This window comes from Sapajus apella, unplaced genomic scaffold (assembly GCF_009761245.1).
Source record: "Sapajus apella isolate SASKATOON/1434 unplaced genomic scaffold, GSC_monkey_1.0 scaffold7, whole genome shotgun sequence".
Taxonomy (NCBI): Eukaryota; Metazoa; Chordata; class Mammalia; order Primates; family Cebidae; genus Sapajus; species Sapajus apella.
The window spans coordinates 38,999,365-39,019,893 of NW_022436947.1; the positions used below are offsets into that span (position 1 = coordinate 38,999,365).

Below are 20,529 nucleotides of genomic sequence, written 5' to 3' on the forward strand. Positions count from 1 at the left end.
GGTTGCCGGGGTGGGAGTGGGTGAACAGCTGATTCATTATAGCAGCAGTTATAACTAAACACATCTGTCAAAACTCAGACTATAGACTAAAAAGGGTAAACTTTACTATATAGAAATTAAACCTTTAAAATAGTGAAAAATGAAAAAGCAGAAGAAAAGGAGGTTTCGGATGGAAGTAAATAGACAAGTAAAAAGAAACTGATATAAAATAGCTTAGGAGACAGGAGGTCAACAGGGAACGTGTAAGGGTGGGAAGTCTTCAGAGAAGAAATGCTGTCTAATCTGAGTCATAAAACACAAACAGGACTTTGCCAGTGGTCAAGGTTGGGTGAAGCAGGCAGCATAGTCATAGGGGGTATGACCTGCAAAGACACACATCTGTGGATCAGCAGCCTCTGTGTTGTGAGGGGTGGGAATGCAGTGAGTACAGACATCACTGAGCCCTGGAAGAAGGAAAGCCAGGTCATGAAAGGTCTTACTACACTAGGGGCTTGGAATTTATATCAGAGCCAATTGAGCAGTCACTAATGGATTACGACAGCTAAGTGAGATCATCAGACTTGTTTTAGAAACAGTCTGATGATGGTAGGAAGTATGAAGGGTAGACTGAAGCGTAGGGAGAGTGGGAATTAGGCTGGAGGCAGGGAGGTAATTTAAAGGCCACCACAATGCTCCAGAGTCGTACAGTCCAATATAATAGCTACAAGCCACATGTGGCCATTTAATTATTTGAAATCAAAGATAATTAAAAATTAAACTCCTTGGTCATGCCAACCTCATTTCAAATGCTCCACAGACGCATATGGCTAATGGCCATAGTGTTGTTTAGTGCAGTATAAAACATTTCCATATTGCAGAAAGTTCTGCTGCACAGTGTAACCTAGAACCTAAGGAAGGCATTGGCAGTGGTGGTAGGGAATGCCTAATGTATTCGTCTTATATCTGGAAAGCATGTCTGGATAACAGCTTGCCTTCATTCCTCAAGAGTGACAAGTATAGTTGTGTATAAATTTAGCTAGGATATGAATGTAGGTACCTGGAGGTCTGCTTTAAAGCTTGCGATCATATACATCGATTAGAGCTGAGAGTGACTTGACACCAGGAGCGTCAATATCAGTGTTTAATTTGGCACCCAGGTTTTATTGTATTTCAATTTTGTCAAGTGCCTACAAGAATGTGGCTATTTTTCATCTTGCTGTTCATTTAGCAAGTCTAATAAACATTTGAATGAAGATTTTTAAGTTGAAATATTCTCCTACTTCCCAACTGCTCTGTGGCAGAAAACTGTAAGAGCAAAACCATTCATAATATTTGCTCTTTCTTACTTTCTGGAAGACCCTCCTCTCATGATGAATCCATAAATATACATCTTTATGATGAACAGACTTATCACAGAAAGTTTTAGGCACTTCTTGAAAGCAGATGGGTTCATCAGGTACTCAACATCTGGCCATCTTTGTAGAGCAAACCCTTACTCCACTATTTAGTTGATTTTCTCTGGCACTGTAAAAACCTTGGGAATGCCTAGTCATCTGACTCATCACCCAGAAAAGGCTGTCTGACTAACCTGCAGAAATGATTCCAACCAAGTACTCAGAATAGTTTGGTTTGGAACAAATCCAGCTTCAATTGCAAAATTATTGGTGGTCAAATGCACAAATAAAAAGATCTTTTACCAAGGTATGGTGTAGTAGGAAAGAGTTTTGGTAGAAGCACTCCCTAAGTTCTTGACAGAAACTGGGCATCAAAAGGAAATATTTTATCCCAGGCCAAATGAGAAAAATATCCCCTTATAATATCCTTACAACATACCTGGACAAGCGTGATAAATAACAGTACTGTGTTCACTTAACAACTTGCTTTTAAAATGGTTCCACATGTGGAACAAGGTTTGTTAGCCTTCTCTGTAGTTGATTGTTGGGAAGAAAGAAGAAAAATAAAATCACAGAGAAGTTAATCCTCCATGAGGCCCTGAATACAGTATAAAGAGAAAGTATCTTCTGCAAAAATGCTTTGTAGGCTGTGAATCTGCTTGAACCTCGTGTGGGAGAGTGATGGGCATCCTGCATTGGTAGAGGACCATCCTGTACATGATGCCTGGGGTCCTGTCTCAGTTGCAATCTCCCTGTACTATCTAGTGAATAAGAAGGAGCTACAGGACAAAAGCCCACAGGAATCGGCCACTGATCACCCATTTAAGAGCTTTCGAGACAATCAAATAGCTAAAGGTAAGAAGATATCTACCTTCTGCTGCTGCCTGGAGTCTTTGAACACAATTATAAGAACTCTCCTGAAAAATGATTCCCTAGTGGGGGAAACATGATTTATGAGCTCCGTTCAACAATAAGAAAAATAGTCCAGAATTTTAGAAAATGCATTGTGAACACAGATTTTTTTGATGGATTGTATTGCTCCTCTTCTTGAGAATAAATAAGAATGATGGTGTTCTCTGCAGACTTACTCTACAATTTAATGATCTTTAAATTTGTTAGCACTAGGAGAGTAAAATGTTTACATTTGTCTTTCTATTTTACTTAATAAATGCTTCAGTGTTCTGTTATCAAAGGACTCAGAATTTGATGCTACATATATATATATATATATATGTATAACATCTGCTTATTTGCTTACTAGTAGGAACCAGGCAGCCAGGTTTTAATTTGGGAAAAAAATTAGTCATGTTCACGACTGAAAAAGTGGAATTGAATAAATAGGTCCTATTCATTCTGACCTTAGTGAGTATAATCCTATAAAGGAGTAACACAATTCAGAAGTTGTTTAGTTGGAACTGAAATGGGTTGCTTTGTTAATGAGGATTGTAAATGAATAAATAATCTGAAGTAATACTTTTTTCTAAGGAGTCTGGGATGCCATCCAAACCCTCCTATTTAGGACTATATAATTATTGCTGAGGTGGTGCTCACACAGATGGATAACGATTCCAAGGACTGGTGCCAGGAGAGGTGAATCAGAGGGCACGCTGAGGCCACTGCCTGGGTCTTCGGAGAGCAAGGGCTTTGCAACCAAGAAGCATATGATGAGAGAGGCTGGCCAGAGGCACAAAGACAGCTTCCCTGCCCCTGACTTCTTAGGGTGCTCTCTCATCTGAGTCTTCATTCACCAAGCCCCAGGCTGACTATGGCCCAGACAGTAAACATCTCCCATTGCTTACTGCTTCCTGACTTCCCTCCTTTTATTGTGCCTGGGTAAATGAATCATTTACCCAGGCTGAGAACAACTGATGGGAAATCTGTATTCTGGGACATTGCTCCAGTTCTGCTTTATTATCGTGTAATTTCTCACTCTCAGCAAGGACCAGCTTTCACACAATTCTTCCCCTAAGTGATCCTCTGCTGCATCGCCCATTGTCAAAAATATGTCTTGCTACCTTTGTGGGATGAAACAACTAGGTTTGGGTGCAGGATAAGTTAGGGCAGAACAGTCACAGTTTTCCTTTTGATGAGGATTGCGCTTGATCACTGGATGAGAAGCCAATCCAACCCCATAAACATAAATAACATGAAAATCCTTGAAAAACGCCTACCAAGAATTGTGACCGATCCAGAGAAATGCTACCTTTTCTTGCCCTTAAGGAACTCACAACTTTTGTGTGGAAAGCAAAACATAAACACATGAAAAGTGAAATGACTGTAATAGCAATAACAGACAATAAAAGGAGGGAAGTCAGGAAGCAGTAAGCAATGGGAGATGTTTACTGTCTGGGCCATAGTCTCCACCTCCTAGGGTTGCTGTGAAGATTAAATACAGTGTAAGATTCTGAGCACAGTGCCTGGGAGAAACCTTCATAAAAAATATTATTGCATAGGGGAAGCATACCAAGTGGCAACAGGCAAAACATGGCCTCCGGGACAGGGTAAATATCTAAGCCAGCTTTAATGGAATGAAACCTGTGAGGAGCTGCTGGCAAAAAAGTAGCCATGTCCAGATGCTCCAGGGTCTTGAATGGACAAGAAGCGTGTTTGAGCTTCATCCTGCAGATATTTGTATCAGGAGTGTTATGGTCAAAGACTTGGTACAGGAAGACTGGATTGTATGTAGAAAGTGTGGTCTTTCTTGATGTACTTTGCATCATTAGCAGTCATCTTCCACTCTTTCCTTAGCCCCTGGCTACCTCATCAAACAGAAATTAAGTCAGAATAATAAATGTGGAAAAACTTACTTGATTCAAAACATATTATATCAGCATGGACAATGAATACAATCTTATCTTTGTTGTATATGTAGGCTTTCCCAGAGATTTTGAGGATACTTGCTTATCTTATGGCTTCAGTTAGTTATAGTAGAAGCCAGATATGAGGGGAAAACTGGTGTTTTATATAGACTCCCCACCACCCATTTCTCCTGCTATGAAAGCACTCACAGCAATGTTGGGGGTGATACCATACTGCCTCCTGAGTGAGCCACTCTCAGCATAATCAAAGCCCAGAGTAAAAGTATTTGTGTTGTTGAAGGAATCCAAACCAGAGATTCATTTAAGGAATAAGAGAACATTATATATTGAGAAGTTCGTTAAGAACTCTGAAAGGGAACTTGTTTGTGCAAACCAGTAAGAAATAGAGAAATGAATGAGACTCAATTTCCAATTCCAATGTTCAACCAGGTGGGTATTTCAGTAGCTCTAGCAATGACTTTTGGAGATGGAACATTGATGGGTCAAAGTCTATAATGACATAGAGAAGGTGAAGGCAGTAGGATAAGCACCAGTTGCATCTATTTTCTGTGTGTGTGTTTTTTTTTTTAAGAAAGAAAGAAAGAAAGAAAAATAAAAAAAAAAAGAGAATGAAGGAGAGGAAGAAAAAGGAAGAGGGAGAGAGAATGGAAGTGTTGCTTTATTGCCCAGGCTAGAATGCAGTCTAAAAATGGGTATTGAAAACTTCTTTTATACCAATAATTGTGCTTAATAATGGAGACAAGAAAAAATGAGGGAAGAAAATAACAAACAAGCAGCCAACCAATATTTCATTTAAACCTGTAAGTAGATGTGATGTGGTGCTAATAAGAGTGTATATTTTGTGTATTTAAAGTGAAGAATTCTATAAATATTTATTAAGTTTACTTGTTCCGGATCTGAGTTCAAGTCCTGGATATCCTTAATTTTCTGTCTTGTTGATCTGTCTAATATTGATGTTGAAGTGTCCCACTATTTTTGTGTGGGAGTCTAAGTCTCTTTGTAAGCCTTATGTATCTGGGTGCTCCTGTATTGGGTGCATATATATTTAGGATCGTTAGCTCTTCTTGTTGCATTGATCCTTTTACTGTTATGTAGTGTCCTTCTTTGCCTCTTTTGATCTTTGTTGCTTTAAAGTCTATTTTATCAGAGGTGAGAACTGCAACTCCTGCTTTTTATTTGTTTGTTTATTTTTGCTCTCCATTTGGTTGGTAAATCTTTCTCCATCCCTTTGAGTCTTTGTGTATCCTTGCATGTGAGATGGGTCTGGATGCAGCATACCAATGGGTTTTGGCTGTTTCTTTTGATTGGGGGATTTAGTTGATTTAAGTTTAAGATTAATAATAATATATGTGAGTTTAATACTGCCATTTGATATTAGCTGGCTGTTTGTTTTCTGTGTTTTTAAGGCAATCAATGAACAAACCTCAATATGGAGGTTTGAAGAAAATTCACTGCCACAACCCAAACCCCAATAAAACCTAAAATGAATGACTAATTGGTTGCTATTTAGAGGATTTACTGTATGTAAGGCAGAACTTTGTAACCATGATGCCCCTGAAAGGGGTGTGCCCTAAATGTTACAGGTGTGCCAAGACAGCTGGGGATGGTTGGGTGAGCTTGGTGGGAACCAGGGATAGAGCCTCCTGGTAGACTGCCTTTTGTCCCGATCAGCCTCATTCGTTTTATCTCAGCGTATTATACAAATGTCATTGTTTTACAAGTGTGCCAGGAAGTGAAGGAGCGAGAAAAAACACTGCCTTTTATTGCCTGGAAAGGGGAGCTGAGTTAGTGTATTTCAGTGATTGTTTAAGATCATTTCTTGACAGAGGTTGAGATGAACAAAAGAATTCAAAGTGTTAGGAGCCACTTTCATTATGTAATCAAAGGTAAAAGTAATACAAGTTAAAATGATAGCTTAAGCTATTGAAAAATATAACCTAGGCCACAAACTTACCCAATACTTTTACACACACCAATAACATTAACTTAATACCTTATTTTCCATGCTGATTCATGGCATCATGTTATTTAGAGCTGGAAGAGGCTGTAAAGATCATCTTCCCATATATTTTAAATGACAAAAGGGCACAGGAAGACCAAGTGGCTGCTCAAGGGATACAGTATTTGGTGGACAAGCTGGAGTGAGCCTTGGGCTCACTGTCCAACGTTCTTTTAATGTAGTTTAAATCACCTGGTTTTAAGGCAAGAGTAGAGAGACCTTGGCTTTTGTTTTACTTTGTGCCTCCTCTAAATTCAATGATTATTCAGTGGCTGCTTGGTTGGTAAGGTGACTTTTGGTGGGAAAAATCCTAACTCACATCACTCCTATTTCTCCTATTTCAGTTTTATTTAATCCTTTTTAGGAAACACACTCTAAAATGTCATAAAAGACCTGCTAGCAAAGTTTTAAAATCTTTAGGGTAACTTTTAATCTCCATAGCCTATGGACATCACTACGGACTTTGAGAAAGTCACCAGGATGCTTTACCAAAGATAAGTAACTCCTTCCCTGAGCATCAGATTGCAGTGGCTTTAGGAAGAGTCAAGAATGACCAAGTCCAAACTTCAATCCATGCCGGAGAAAGCACACATGTGGAAACAAAGATTTTCAGCACCAGTCCTGAGCTGAAGGATCATGAGGAGCCAGCAGCATGCTGACCAGTGATGTACTTGCAGATAGAGGCAGAAGATGAAATCAGCACCATGAGAGGAACACCAATGAAGGAAGGAAGGATTGAAAAGTTTGTTCCCCTACTGCTGACTGTTTAGATTGCGGCTATGACCACTGTCCTGAGTACGTTCTAACCTGCTGCTTGTTATCTTATATCTAAGTTCAGAAATTCCCCCAATAGCCTGTCAACCTCCACCACTGATACCAAGCTGCCGTGTGTGTTCACCCTATATATTCTGACATAACCTTCCTGACAAATGACAGGAAAGGTGGAGACTTTCAAATTATAGAAAAGAGCTACTTTGACTTCATTACTTGTGCCAGAGCCTTTCTTGGGAACCTCTGGTGGGGACGTAAGTTTGGTGAGGAGGTAGGAAGCACCTATAAGGGCATGTGTTACAGCTCTGTAATAAAACCTGGATGTCAGGACTCGGCTTTTAAGTAGGGGAGGACCAAGGATCTGCCTGTCAACCTGACTGCATATAGCCCCTGGGACATTTTACAGAGCAAGCATCTAATCCACTCAGAGTCAGAGGCTACCTGAGTCTTCCCTAACCTGTGCATGCAGACCTCAGTGAGAATGAAAACAGTTAAACAATGGCAGGAAATGCTTCGAACTTCACAAATATACCACAGTTATTTGTTTTGGTGAAGTTTCTAACGTTATTTCAAATTTTCTATGTTTATCAATAATACAGCAATGAACATTTTTTGCATGTAAGTCTTTGTTCATATCTTTTTAAGAACTTAAAGTGAAAGTACCTATTACAGTTTATTTTTATTCAAGGCTCTGGTCTGGAAACCACTTTAGTTTCCCTTGGGCTCAATTTTAAGGTCTGAAACAAAGACATAATATTTTGCATAATGGGGAAAAATTGCCTAGGACGCTTCCCTGTTGGCACTGTAAGTCAAGAAGGATATTCTGGCCGGGTACAGTGGCTCATGCCTATAATCCTAGCACATTGGGAGGCCAAGATGGGCAGGTCATCTGAACCCAGGAGTTGAAGACTAGCCCAGGCAACATGGCAAAACCCCGTCCCTACTAAAAATACAAAAATTAGCTGGACATGGTGGTACATGGTGGTCTCAGTTACCCAGGAGGCTGAGGTGGGAGGAGATCACTTCAACCCAGGAGGTGAAGGTTGCAGTTAGCCCAGATCATCATGACACTGAACTCCAGCCTGGACAACACTGTGAGACAATGGCTCAAAAAAAGGATATTCCTGCACTACAGATGGAAAGCTTCTTAGCTTCTAAAATGTGTCTACTCTCATGCAATGGTTGGCCTACTGGGTCACTGAACTTGGAAAGAAGAAGCTTGCTCCTTCATTACACTGATTGATATAAAGTTTCTTCCTTATTTCCTGGGGAAATAATATTTTGAAAACAAATCTGTAAGACTTTGGTAAAGAACATTACTAAATACCAGGAAATAAGTAAGTCAGAAACCCTAACTCCCAATTTCCCAATTAGCTGAGCATCACCCATCCTTGGCAAAGTTGTTGTCTTAGCTGGAGAAGGTATGGGCGTATCTCTACCCACAGGAGAGAAAGTTTATATTTGGGTCCTTCTCTCCTCTCTTCTTTGATAACATTCAATAGCAACATGTTTGCAGGGAGATTCTAAAAGGCATTGCCTCAAGTCTGAATTTTGATGATTTCCATGACTTTTATAGCTTATTGGCTTGTGAATTCTGCAGATATGAAACCACAATTCTAGCCTGAAGCCTCAGCAAAGACATCTCAGCTGAACTGGCTTGGCCGCCAATACTCCAGCTGCCCCCATTGCTGACCTAGGCTGCAGTTTGATGGGTGGTGAGAAAGGCTGCATGTGGGGAAACGGACAGGGAGGGGAAGCTACCCTCAGAGATAGGCTCATCTGTGGCCCAAATTTAGCTGCCCTGGGGGAGTGGCTGGCTCTGACTAATGGCTAACAGAAGCTATAGCCAGAGTAAACTCTTCACTACTTGACAAGACTGAGCTGGTGGAATGAAAGATGATTCCTAGTAGGGATGGTGGTCTAGATAGCAGCAATAATATATTTAGTGCTCACTCGGAGCCAGTGCTCCTCTAAGCACTTCCAGATACTCATTAAATGCTCATGGCAACCCCACAATAGAGGTATTAAAATGCTCTTTTCTTTACACAGAGGAAACTGAGGCCCAGAGAGGTCATGTAACTTCCTCAAGGTCACATGGTTAGTGAAATGATAGAGCCACATTTCAAAGCCAGGTAGTATGATTGTAGCACCTAGGCTGTTAACCATGGCCTCTTATTGCTCAAATGTAATGGTGCTCCTGTCAAAGGCAAAACAGCACTTAGTCCATCAAGAAAAAGCTTCAGAAGCCACGAAAAAAAATCAGCGAATGTGGTAATAATCCTTGGGCTGGAGTAAGACATGAAGAGAAAAACAATGCAAACCCTGGGAATGATTGTGATTCTTGAGCACCTGGATAGCATAAGCTTCTGTCAGTCTCACGCAACCCAAGAACCCTTCGTATTTTGATCTTGGATATGTGGCACAAGAATGGCTTTTTACTAATCAGGAGGCATTTTGCATTTTTCTGCAAAATTAGAATTCAAAATTATTACAGATGTTAGGTATGAGGTAGCATCAGCTCCAGGAAGCTTTTAGGTGCATGTTGCAAATTATATACTGAAATGCAACGTACCATCAGTGAATAGCTGCTTTTGCCACAGAGCGGGGCAACTTGCATTTTACACTCACCAAATTGAAAAGAAATAGACGTGAAAAAAGGCATGAAGCAGCATGAGTTCTAGGATACATTTCTACTCTCCAGGGTGACGTAAAATAATATCATTTTGAAAGTGGTTAGAATTAATTTTTTGAGGTCAGTCTGATGTCACTTATTATGAAGAAAAATTCATATGTGAATTATAAGAATTTGTACCTATTATTTTCCAGATCTACTTATGCATGGATTTTATTTGCAATAGAAAAAGCGTTTGTGGTTTCTTTACATAGTAAGTGCATGTGTGTGCACGTGTATACACACACATTCCCCTATACATTTAGAAATAAGGCTATCATACTTCAAATAAAGCTGAGACTTTAAATACATGCTGAACACTTTCATTGTGGCAATATACTTTTTATTTTTATTCTAGTCCTTTAGTTATTCTGCCCCAATAAACAATGTGAAAGACTGGAATAGCTGCAAAAGCTCTCTGTGAACACTTTCTTCAAGTGTAAATTATTGGAAGGCTGTTTTTTTAACGCATGAAAATCCTTAGTTTTGTATCCTTTTAATCTTGGTGAATCCATCGTACTGACAGAATTCTGCTTTTAGTCTATGCTTAAAAATCGGATTTATTTCTCCAGCTTATCATGAAGAAAAGGAAATGAAATTTTACTTTCAGATGTATGTAATTTGGATTCTGCACATATTCGCTGAGGTTTAATGCTTCTGTAGTTTTCACTTCTGAATTTGTCAAGGCTTAAGCTAAACAGGGCAATTCTCTCCATGAGGTTCTGGTGGTTTTTTTTTTTTTTTTTTGGGTAACATTATCATATAAAGTTCTTATTCATTCTCAATAACTTTATTTCTTGAGTATTATTTAACACTCATCCCTCCCCTATCCCACATGTGCTAGAAACTCCCATGAGCTATAAGAATTTTTAGGACTACTACATGCGTGCATTTATTTACTTTCTCTTAATGCTCCTTTATTCTCATGTTTCCATACCCAATATATTGGGCCAAATCATTTCAATATGAAAAATGCACAAATTTTCCTATCGCTTCCTCTATTCTATTGCTTGTAGTCTGCTAAATGAGCTCTGGAAGAGTGTTGCAGAAAAGAAAAACAACAAGGAAGCCTGAGAATCTGCAAAGGTGACCAGCTGGAAGACAAATAAGGGCTATGACTGTCTCCTGTTGGTTAATCTCATAGAACCTTAGAGCTGGAGGAGCTTCAGAAGTTGCATTCATCTACTTTTCCCCCCTCTACTGCCACCTAGAGGAGGGTGAAACTGCCTTTGCAAAATTGTAACTGAGGAAACTATGACAGTGAGAGAAATCAGACCTAACCGACTCCATCTTGCTTCTAACCTTTAGGCTATCCTTGTTCATTCCTGGGTGTAGGCTGAACTAACTTTGGGAAGGAATTCAGTTCGTGGTTGGATCCAAACAAAACTGATAATAGCCCTTTCCCTAAAAGACCCCCTTCTTTCCTGGGGACCAGTCTGCCTTTGTAGGACTAACAAATTAGCTACAAGATTAGAATTACAGTTTAGAGGTCTTGTAGCCTCTGGCTCCTAGAGTCTGAACCTCCCAAAATTTCTCTTGGGGATAACATCACTATCGTAAAATCTAAGATCAGTGCTTGAGATATTTTGCAGATCCTGCACTTAGTGTCTCTCAGCTGACACCACCCATACCAATAATCTGGCTTAAGCAGGTCTGCCATCCCACCCCGGAACAGAAGACAGCAAGAAAACCATCTATGATTCCATCTCCAACCTCACCAATCAGCACTACCCACTTCCCAAGCCCCTACCCACCAAAGTATCTTTAAAAACTCTGATCCCGAATACTTGCAGAGACCGATTTGAGTAATAATAAAACTCCATCTCGTGCACAGCCAGCTCGGTGTAAATTACTCTCTCTCCATTGCAATTCCCCTGTCTTGATAAATTGGCTCTGTTAGGCAGCAGACAAGGTAAACCCATTGGGCAGTTACAAAGGTACCAGTGTCTCTGGACACCCAGGGATGTTTAAATGGCCTTCTGACTATGTCTCATGATTCCACTCTTGCTTTTTCCCCAACCCCCAACCCTTTGCTTTCAATTTCCACAAGCATTTAGACTCATCTTTTAAAAATATAAATCAGATTTCAGTCCACTGCTTAAAACCCTCCAATGGTTCCCACAGACTTAGACTACAGTTTGAGACTTCCTTATGGACAGCACAGGAAGCCGGCACAGTGTGGCTCCTGCCCGGTTCTATGCCTTGGTCTCCTGCCACTCTCTGTTGCTCCTCATACTACAGCCACACTGGGCTTCTGTATATTTCTTGGATGCCAAGCTCCTTTCCACCGTAAGCCTTCTGCCTGGACTGATTTTTTCTGCAGATCCTTTGCATGTCTGGTTCCATTCTGTTGAACAGTTCTCAATCAAGTACTTTCTTAGAGAACATTCCCCAACTAACCCATAAAAAGAAGCACCCCTGCTTTCACGGCAACATTACCACATCACTCTGGTTTTATTTCTTCCTAATTTACAAATGAATGAAGAACTTCTATAGGGGTCAAAGGGTTAAGAGCATTCATTGTGTTCTTGCCTTCTTCTTGGGCCAGAGGTCAGCAGCATTCTTCTAGTCAGTGGTATGGATGCCTTATTTGTGCCCACAGCCTATGGCTTTCAGACTACACAGTTATGCCCCCGACAGTTTTCCGATCTAGTTGTCCAGTATCTCTACCACTGGAACAAATCAGAACAAGCCCCCTTATTCAAATGCAGGCAAATTTGGGCACTTACTTATAGTAGATCCAGACTCAGGCCTGTTCAGGGAGCTGATGATGACAAAGCCAAAGCCCTCGTTCTCTTTGCGGTGAATGACCACATCACTGGTCTGCAGGCTGTGGGAGGCGAAGCCTTCGGGAGGAGAGGCATTGCTACTGGGGGCAGCATGGTTGCTGTTGGTGTAGGTTGCGTAGTCACTGCGTGGAGAGCTGTGGTGGGTGGATACAGAGCCTGGACTTCTCCCGTTTTCTGGGCAGGGCTCCCCTGGAGAGAATACAACACACACGGGTAAGCAATTACTTGTCAAGGGACTCAATGAATGCTTCCTATGTACTAGGCACTGTTCTAGACACTGGTATTGTTACAAGACTGGTTGACTTGATTCTGTTTCTCCCAGATACGCAGAGCATTTGAAAAACCTCAGACCTAGGTGTAGAGCTTCCAAGGTCTTGCTCAGTTCTAGTTTTTATAGCAAACACAGGTAAAACCCCTCATCAGCCTCCTTTGCACTGTTACTTATTTATATCTTCTTCTTGTGAGAACTGCAAACCCCTGGGACAATACCTAGTTTTAGATATTAAGGTTCTTCATTGCATAATAATAATTTACTGAAGAGGGTCACAAAACAAGTAGAATCTTAAACTATATGGTGCATAAGAATCACTTAAATAAATTATAAAAAAAGTACATCTTCACGGCCCACCCACAGAATGTTTTTTCAGTAGATCTGGGCACAGAAATCTGCATCAAGTTTCAAGGCTACACTTTGAGAAATGCTACTGTAGATGTATTATAATGAGGGTTAACAGCGCAGGGGCCATCCATGTAAAGTTAACCATCGTGCATTTTTCTAAAGAGCTGTAGTTCTATTTTATAATATTCTGCTAGCTTAGAAGTGTGACTTTACTTCATGTATGTGGAAAATATACTTCTTAAAAGTAGTTTGCATGGCTTTTTGTATATCAACCATATCACAATGAAGTGGTTTAAAAGAAAAATAAGTTGAGATTTTTATTAAAAAATATTTTGCTCACTCTAGGATCAAATTAAATTTCAGGCTCTGAAATGATGAAGCTTGAATCTCTAAGGAGCTGTTGAAAGTCTTCTCCATTTTACAGTCCATATTAATATAAAATATACTCTGTTATCAACCAGATAAGCCAAACCAATACTTTCACGAGAAAGCCAGCATATTTACATGGAGAAATGATAGAAAGTTGGCAGCCAAAAGAAGCTAGTTTTTGAAATGAAAGTTTATCTGTCACCCAGAAAGAATTTTGTCATTTTAATTTAATACCTGGGTATTGGCACTCTGATGAAAAGAACTGAAGCGGGCACCTAGAATAATGTAATTATAACTAGAGCTGCTTTCATTCCCAACTTAAAATTTGATTAGTGTACTCAAAAGATGTTTATGGAACAGAGGAAAGATGGAGAATAATCACCATTAATTATTCCGTTTTGGGTCCCTAGATATAGTATCCTATTTAGAAACTCTGGAAGGTGTTGCGTATGGCGAATTAAAAATCATTAGCAAAAGTTCCAATGAAGACTCTTAACCTTATAAGCTGCAATTCCATTTTGAAATAAAAACATCAGGGAGAAGAAAACAAAGACTGCAATGCAAGAGGTGTTTTGTTACATCGATACCTAAAAAAAAAGCTGCATTTGTTTATATACTTAGATTTTTAAAATGGTCTTACAAAAATGTACTCATTTCTTGTTTGTAATTACAGAATGAATGAGACACAGGCTGTTGCTTGTTATTATTTGATAAATTTGATTTTTCTTTAAGATCTAATTAATCATGTTTAAATAAAAGAAGAAAATGGATGCTTTTTATAAGAAATGTACTGAGGTCATAGAAGGACAGAATGTCAATGTCAAAGCCTTTCTTTGTTTTCAAACAGAATTTAAAACTTCGCTTGTAAAACGTGCCCTCCCTACTGGAACACATCATCCAAAGACAAGTTGTCTTGGCGCATCACATATCTTTTATCAGTCCTTGTACAAGTTGGAAATAAAGTGATTAGAGATAGGAAGAAGAAAAACGAACAATTATTATGGTGCTACATTAAATTGAAAATCTCCTTGAGCTATTGGACCAAATCAGTAACTAAATGTCATAGGGAGTGACAAGAGATCTCATTTTCTGGCTGTCATATTTTAGGAGGTTGAGAGCCGTGGTTGTCAGTAGATCGGCAACAAAGAAGAATTATCTGTCTTTGCAGTAAATGGCTGGGAGTGGCTGCATTACAGGTTCTAGAGAGAAAATCATTGACTAAGGCAATGTGAGCATTCTCTGGGTAAGAGAAAGAATCATGTACATTAATAGGATACTTTTCTATTGGCTTTGGACTTCTCTTTCAACTTCCAGAACAAAGTTCTTTATCTTTAGCCAAATGAACATCTTTAAAATCAGGAAGTTAAGAAGACTTCGAAGTTCTTCTGGGGCTTGTTCTGGGCCCTTGACACTTGAAAACTGGTCACATGATTGTCTTTCAGGGATTGACCCCATATCATTTTTCTACTCATCTGGCTCTGGACCCAAGTGAGACTGTCTTCTTTCCAACAGTCCTTCCTACTGTAGGGCATTAACATCCCTTTTTTTTTTTTTTTTGAGATAGAGTCTCGCTCCGTTGCCCAGGCTAGAGTGCAATGGTGTGATCTTAGCTCACTGCAACCTCCGCCTCCTGGGTTCAAGCAATTCTCCTGCCTCAGCCTCCCAAGTAGCTGGGATTATAGGTGCCCACCACCAGCCCAGCCAATTTTTGTATTTTTAGTAGAGATGGGGTTTCACCATGTTGGCCAGGCTGTTCTCGAACTCCTGACCTCAGGTTATTTGCCAGCCTCAGCCTCTCAAAGTGCTGAGATTACAGGTGTGAGCCATCGTGCACAGCCAATAGTCTTGTTTAATCATAATATGGTAAAACACCATAAAGTGACTAAATATCATGTATTATATAATTTTTAAAAGAAAATTCACTAATTTTCAGGATCCCTGATTCATTCTTCTAGTTCATACACAAATGGCTGCATAGAATTCAGTCGGTTAGTATCTACTCAAGTCAAATAATTAACTTTTAGGGTAAGCTGCTTTGTCTCCACCAGTCACAGTGGAACTCATCACTGCGCTAAGAGAACGTCTCCCATTGGGATTGTGGGGATCATTGACAATGCCTGCCAGGTGAGATGGTGTAGACCAGGACATTTAACTATTGGCCAGGGGCTGTTCCTGGTCTGCACAGTGCTGGCCTGTACTTCATTTGAGAATTGTTAAAACTAATTGCCAATATTTGTACATAGGGAGACTGTATAGAAATGCTGATCTGCAGTTTCTCTTGACATGTTTGGCACCAATTGGCTGGAGCTTGGCAATGGCAGCTACCTCAACTGGGTATGGGGTTTGCAGGTCACCATAGTCCTGCCCACTCCCCAAGACCTCTTGCAAATGTCTCATTTACTCATTTATTCATACAGTGAGGAATTCTCAGGGCTGAAGGAACTTGTTCAGCTGGGCCCTTAGTTTCTCTTCTAGACCACACACTACATACCAGGATTCTAGAATTCTGTAACCATATAGACCTTGCATCTAGGGTGTGCCTGGGTCTCTTCTCAGGACTGTCCCTGAAAGGATGAGAGTGTTGCAGACAGGCATATTTTGCCTTGAAGCATGGCTGAGGCAATGGGATATATGTATGGACAGAGCTTGGACATGTGGGCTGTGATGTCCACATGCATGTGCACCAGGTCCCTCGTGGTACCTCATGAGGGAGGAGCAGCCCACAGGTTGTGGCCCTGAAAATGTTAGGGGCTGGCCTGCCTACAGGCATCTGTGCAGACATTCCCAGTTTATACTCCTCAAGGCAGACAGCTTATTTAAGTGGGTGACATGGTTGCAGACAAAGAACAAGGGAATACATTTAGAATTGGTGAGAAGTGTAGTAACCAGGATCAGGGAATGCACTAGCACCTTCGATACTCGCTAAACTTTTGCTCCATCTGCTAAGATAACCTCCCATTTCTTGGCATTAGGCCAAGAATTAGACTTTCCCTTAGGTGTTAGAGAAAAGATGCTGACAGCTTTAAGACTGACTCTAACATGTTTTGATGAAGTCATAAAACGTTCTTTCACATCAATTCCAGATGTACTTTTTAGGAAATTTCTCAGAGACATGATGTGCATTCAAATGTGCCATTAGGTTGAATATCTCAAAGCTGATCCACTGAATATATAAATATTTATGCTTTTCAGTATAATAATTGAAGCCACCCTTCTAATATCCTTGGGAAAATGAACAACTAAATACTGGAGCTGAGGCATGGATAGGCATCTTCTCTCAAAAACTGATACAAGGTGAAAGTGTGTGCTATGACTATCTGGTAAATAAAACTGGAGGCAATTTACTATCCATAGCTGCCTGCTAAAGCAACAAAATAAAAATAAACGAAGAAAAGAAAAATTGGAAGCACTACTGGATACCTTCTTCCCTCACTCAACAACTTCTCACTTTTGAGAATCTAGTTTATTTTCTGATTGAAAATTCTGGCTTTCTAGGCCAGGCATGGTGGCTTACACCTATCATAGCACTTTGGCAGGCTGTGGTGGGTGATCACTTGATACTAGATGTTCGAGACCAGCCTGGGCAACATAGTGAGACCCTGTCTCTACAAACAAATGCAAAAATTAGCTGGGTATGGTGGCACACACCTGTAGTCTCTGCTATTCGGGAGGCTGAGGCAGAAGGATCACTTCAGCCTGGGAGGTTAAGGCTGCAGTGAGCCGTGACTGCACCACTGTACTCCAGCCTGGGAGACATTTTCTCAAAAAGAAAAAAAAAATTTTGCCTTTCTATCCTTAGTATGTACATTTAAAAATAACTTAATGTTTGGGGCAAGTTTTTGTGTTATCTTAATTTTTGCTCAGCGTAACTAACCTTTTTATATCTCTCATAATGAATGTGTTCTCTTTCTTGAGCATCAATGAAGAAGCCAGTGCTCTCTGTCTTCTGAAGTGAGGTGGGCATTTGTACAAGCTGAGGCAAGAAGAAGGCTGAAGCATGTCATCCCTATGACCTTGCTTCTTTTTAGCCCTTTGCCCACAGCACTGCTCCTTTGTGCATGAGGGTGGTGATGCTGCTCCTCTTCCTGCTCCTGTCTCTTCCTTAGCTAATTGCTCACTTCCCCTCAGCTTAGAACCATCTCCTCCTAAACCATGCTTGCCCCTCCCACTGCCTTTGCTTAGGAATGCATAATAATAACAAAATAACAATGACAACAACAGTCCTTGAAAAGTCAACTCCATTGTCATATTCATTTGTAGTTGTCCCTTCTCACTTAGAAGAAATGGGAGCTATGAAGAAAAGTCACCTTGCTATGCATTTTTTTTTCTTTAAAATCTTTTCCACCCTGTTTCATGACATTACTTTGCTATCGAAGTATCCTTTGCTGAACTTAATATTTTCAGTACTGATGAAGCTTTCAAGGAAGAGTGGGCTGGATTAACTTGGAAACTCTCCTGGTGTGAATGAGCAATCTGCAGCAGAACATTTTCAAAAATTAAATGCACTTGAAATGCACTCAAAAGCCTAACTGAGTAAAGTTGGTAAGAGCTGCAGCAAAGAGCATCTTTACGAAGTCACATGATCCACAAATTGCAGGAATATATTTTTGCAGCATTTGGTACACACTTCAACAGCTTGGGTTGATTGAAAGAAAATTTAATTTGCAATAATCAGCTGGTGACAAGGGGAGCATGAAATTATGTTGGTGCATTGGTTTTGCACTTTGCGGTATATTTCCTTGTAAATCAGGTATCTTTTAAATTTATCTTTAGGTTATAGAACATATAGCACAGCAAACTTTTTATTAAAAATTACTCTGCAGGGAGAGAGACAGTAAAATGTTAATCAAGCAAGCACCGTCTTCCTCCTGGCATCTAGCCCAAGGATAAGGCATAATTTAAGATGCTTTACTTCTTTGGGTCAAGTGACATGCCATGAATTTCTGAAGACAAATGGCACCTCTTAGCAAAAACTCTATAAGATACAAGATATATAGCAGTCTCTACTGGTGAGGGCTGACAATTCTTTTGACTTGCCCTTTTAAATGACCGCCCTTGCTCATGGTCTAGTTTCTAGGGGGACTTAGAAAGAAAAGGATTTCTAGTCACACGAATAAGTCTTATCTTCTCTACTAGTCATTCACAGCCTATCATTATCCTTTGGTCCTCTTCTGGAATGCATCTGGTATAACAGCACATATGGGAAGACTCCCTGTATTAGGGAGTGACATCTGCTAAGATCTGGCCTAACATCTTCTAATTCACTAGGGGAGAGGATTGTGGTAGAATGGGGAAGTGGACAAAGTAACATAAAGAAATAAACACTGGCCCTAGAGAAGAGTCCATCTCCACGTTGTCACAATCTCACTGTGGATTACTGGGCAAGCTATCAAACCTCTGGGCCTCAGTTTCCTCATCTGTAACAAGAGGAAGCTCACATAGCTAAGGTCCTTCCTACTTCAAGTATTGATGATTCTGTATGAGGGCTACCAAGGGGTCGGGCAGAGCAGCCAGTGGGCCACTGGGCAGAAGGTGACAGCTGAACATAATTGAAGCTTCTGCCTCTGTGATTCACAGAACAAAGGCTGGGTGGTTTTGAGGGAAGATAATACAATCCCAACATTATTGAATGCTCAGATTCTAAAAAAGAGTGTGGTACTTGTAACTGACATATTCCTTGAAAATATAAATAATTTTTTTGTAGGGGTTGATATGGTAAAGAGAGATAAGTGAAATTGTATTATAAATACAAGGACTGACTTTGAAAAGTATGTCTTTGGTGGATTCCTTTATGAAGCTGAGAAAATGGATGTAAAGGGAATAATTACTTCTAATTTATCTGTTTCATAAGTTTGGAGCTATATGAATGTGTTTTCTTGGAGTGAGGTACAGCTGTATTTTTTCTGTATTGGGGCAGTAGCTTTATTGTTACCTTCTATCAGGCTCTACAAGGAAAGCTAATTTTCCATCCTGTCTGCCTCATTATGGCATCAAAATGCTGTGGCTGTTGGTTTGTAAACACATTTTCAAATGGCATATTTCCTGGTGCTATCATGTTCTTCTTAGAACTAGCATCTACCAGAAAGCAGAGAGCACATATACCTTAAATTAGAAATTCTAGAGATTTTTAATGACTACATTTAAAAGACAGGCTTCAAAGACTGAATCTTTGTCCTAGTGGGGTGAACATCAGCACTTTCAAAATCATCATTACTTTTGGAATATCTAGGTTGTTTCCTTCCTCATATAATGTAGACATGGATTTAAAATTTTGTTTCGCATGCCCTTACCATGTCTCACAAAAGCATCTGACCACCTACCCCTTGATTCTTGCAGTGCGCGCCAAGTACGTACCTCCACATAGCACCTTTCTTCTCACAGTGAGATTGACCTGCCCATTGCGGGCTGCATGGTGCATGAGGTCGATGACATAGCGGTGGGTTTTGCCAGCCACTGGAATCCCATCAACGTACACAAGCTCATCTCCTGGGTGAAGGCGGCCGTCTCTGTCTGCTGAGCCCATGGCAATGACGGCTCCAATCAAAATCTAGAGAAGCAGTGAGAAGGAAAGAAGGTTCACATTTCAAATCTTCTTTTTCCATTTTATATACAGTTATGTAACTTGTGGAAGATTTGATTCTCACATTCTATCCCTTGCCCTCAAATCTGACCAGCCACTTGTAAAGTAAAAAATGAGATGCGGGAAGGATGCCCTTTCAACTCTTTGAAGTTGCTTAGTACTAGAGATGAATATTTTGAACATGCCGCTGACTGCCATGAAGTTTTGGGGACACCTGCTTTCCGGCTCATCATAAATGATTACCTTAAGGAAAATTATAATCTCAAATAATCTGATGCTAATTGGCTGAAACAAGATGAGGAGTGAATTCTGGCTCCGTTTCATATTTATGTGGTCTTGGGTAAAGCTTCTTAAACTATGTGAGCCTCAGTTTCTTCACTTGCAAAATAAGAAAAATAATAATCGAACCTACTTCATGGAGTTATTGGGAGAATTGGATGAAATAACTCATGTGAAGCATTAAACTTCTCTCATGGCACTAAGAGTCAAGGGGAAAATAGCTGTTGCCAATTGCTAAATTCTGATAAAGATGGAAAGTT

The 20,529-nt window shown here is 40.1% G+C and overlaps 1 protein-coding gene across 17 annotated transcripts in view; it reads right to left on the reverse strand.

Annotated features, from left to right (window-relative positions):
• MAGI2 (membrane associated guanylate kinase, WW and PDZ domain containing 2) overlaps positions 1–20,529 on the reverse strand; it is a 1,439,413-nt gene that overhangs the window by 130,228 nt on the left and 1,288,656 nt on the right. For all 17 annotated transcript variants that reach the window (XM_032275750.1, XM_032275745.1, XM_032275743.1 and 14 more), the window contains 2 exons: positions 19,765–19,957; positions 12,363–12,611 (listed from right to left, as the gene is read on the reverse strand). In XM_032275750.1, the coding sequence (XP_032131641.1) occupies positions 12,363–12,611; positions 19,765–19,957 (442 nt within the window). The remainder of the gene's footprint in view (positions 1–12,362; positions 12,612–19,764; positions 19,958–20,529) is intronic.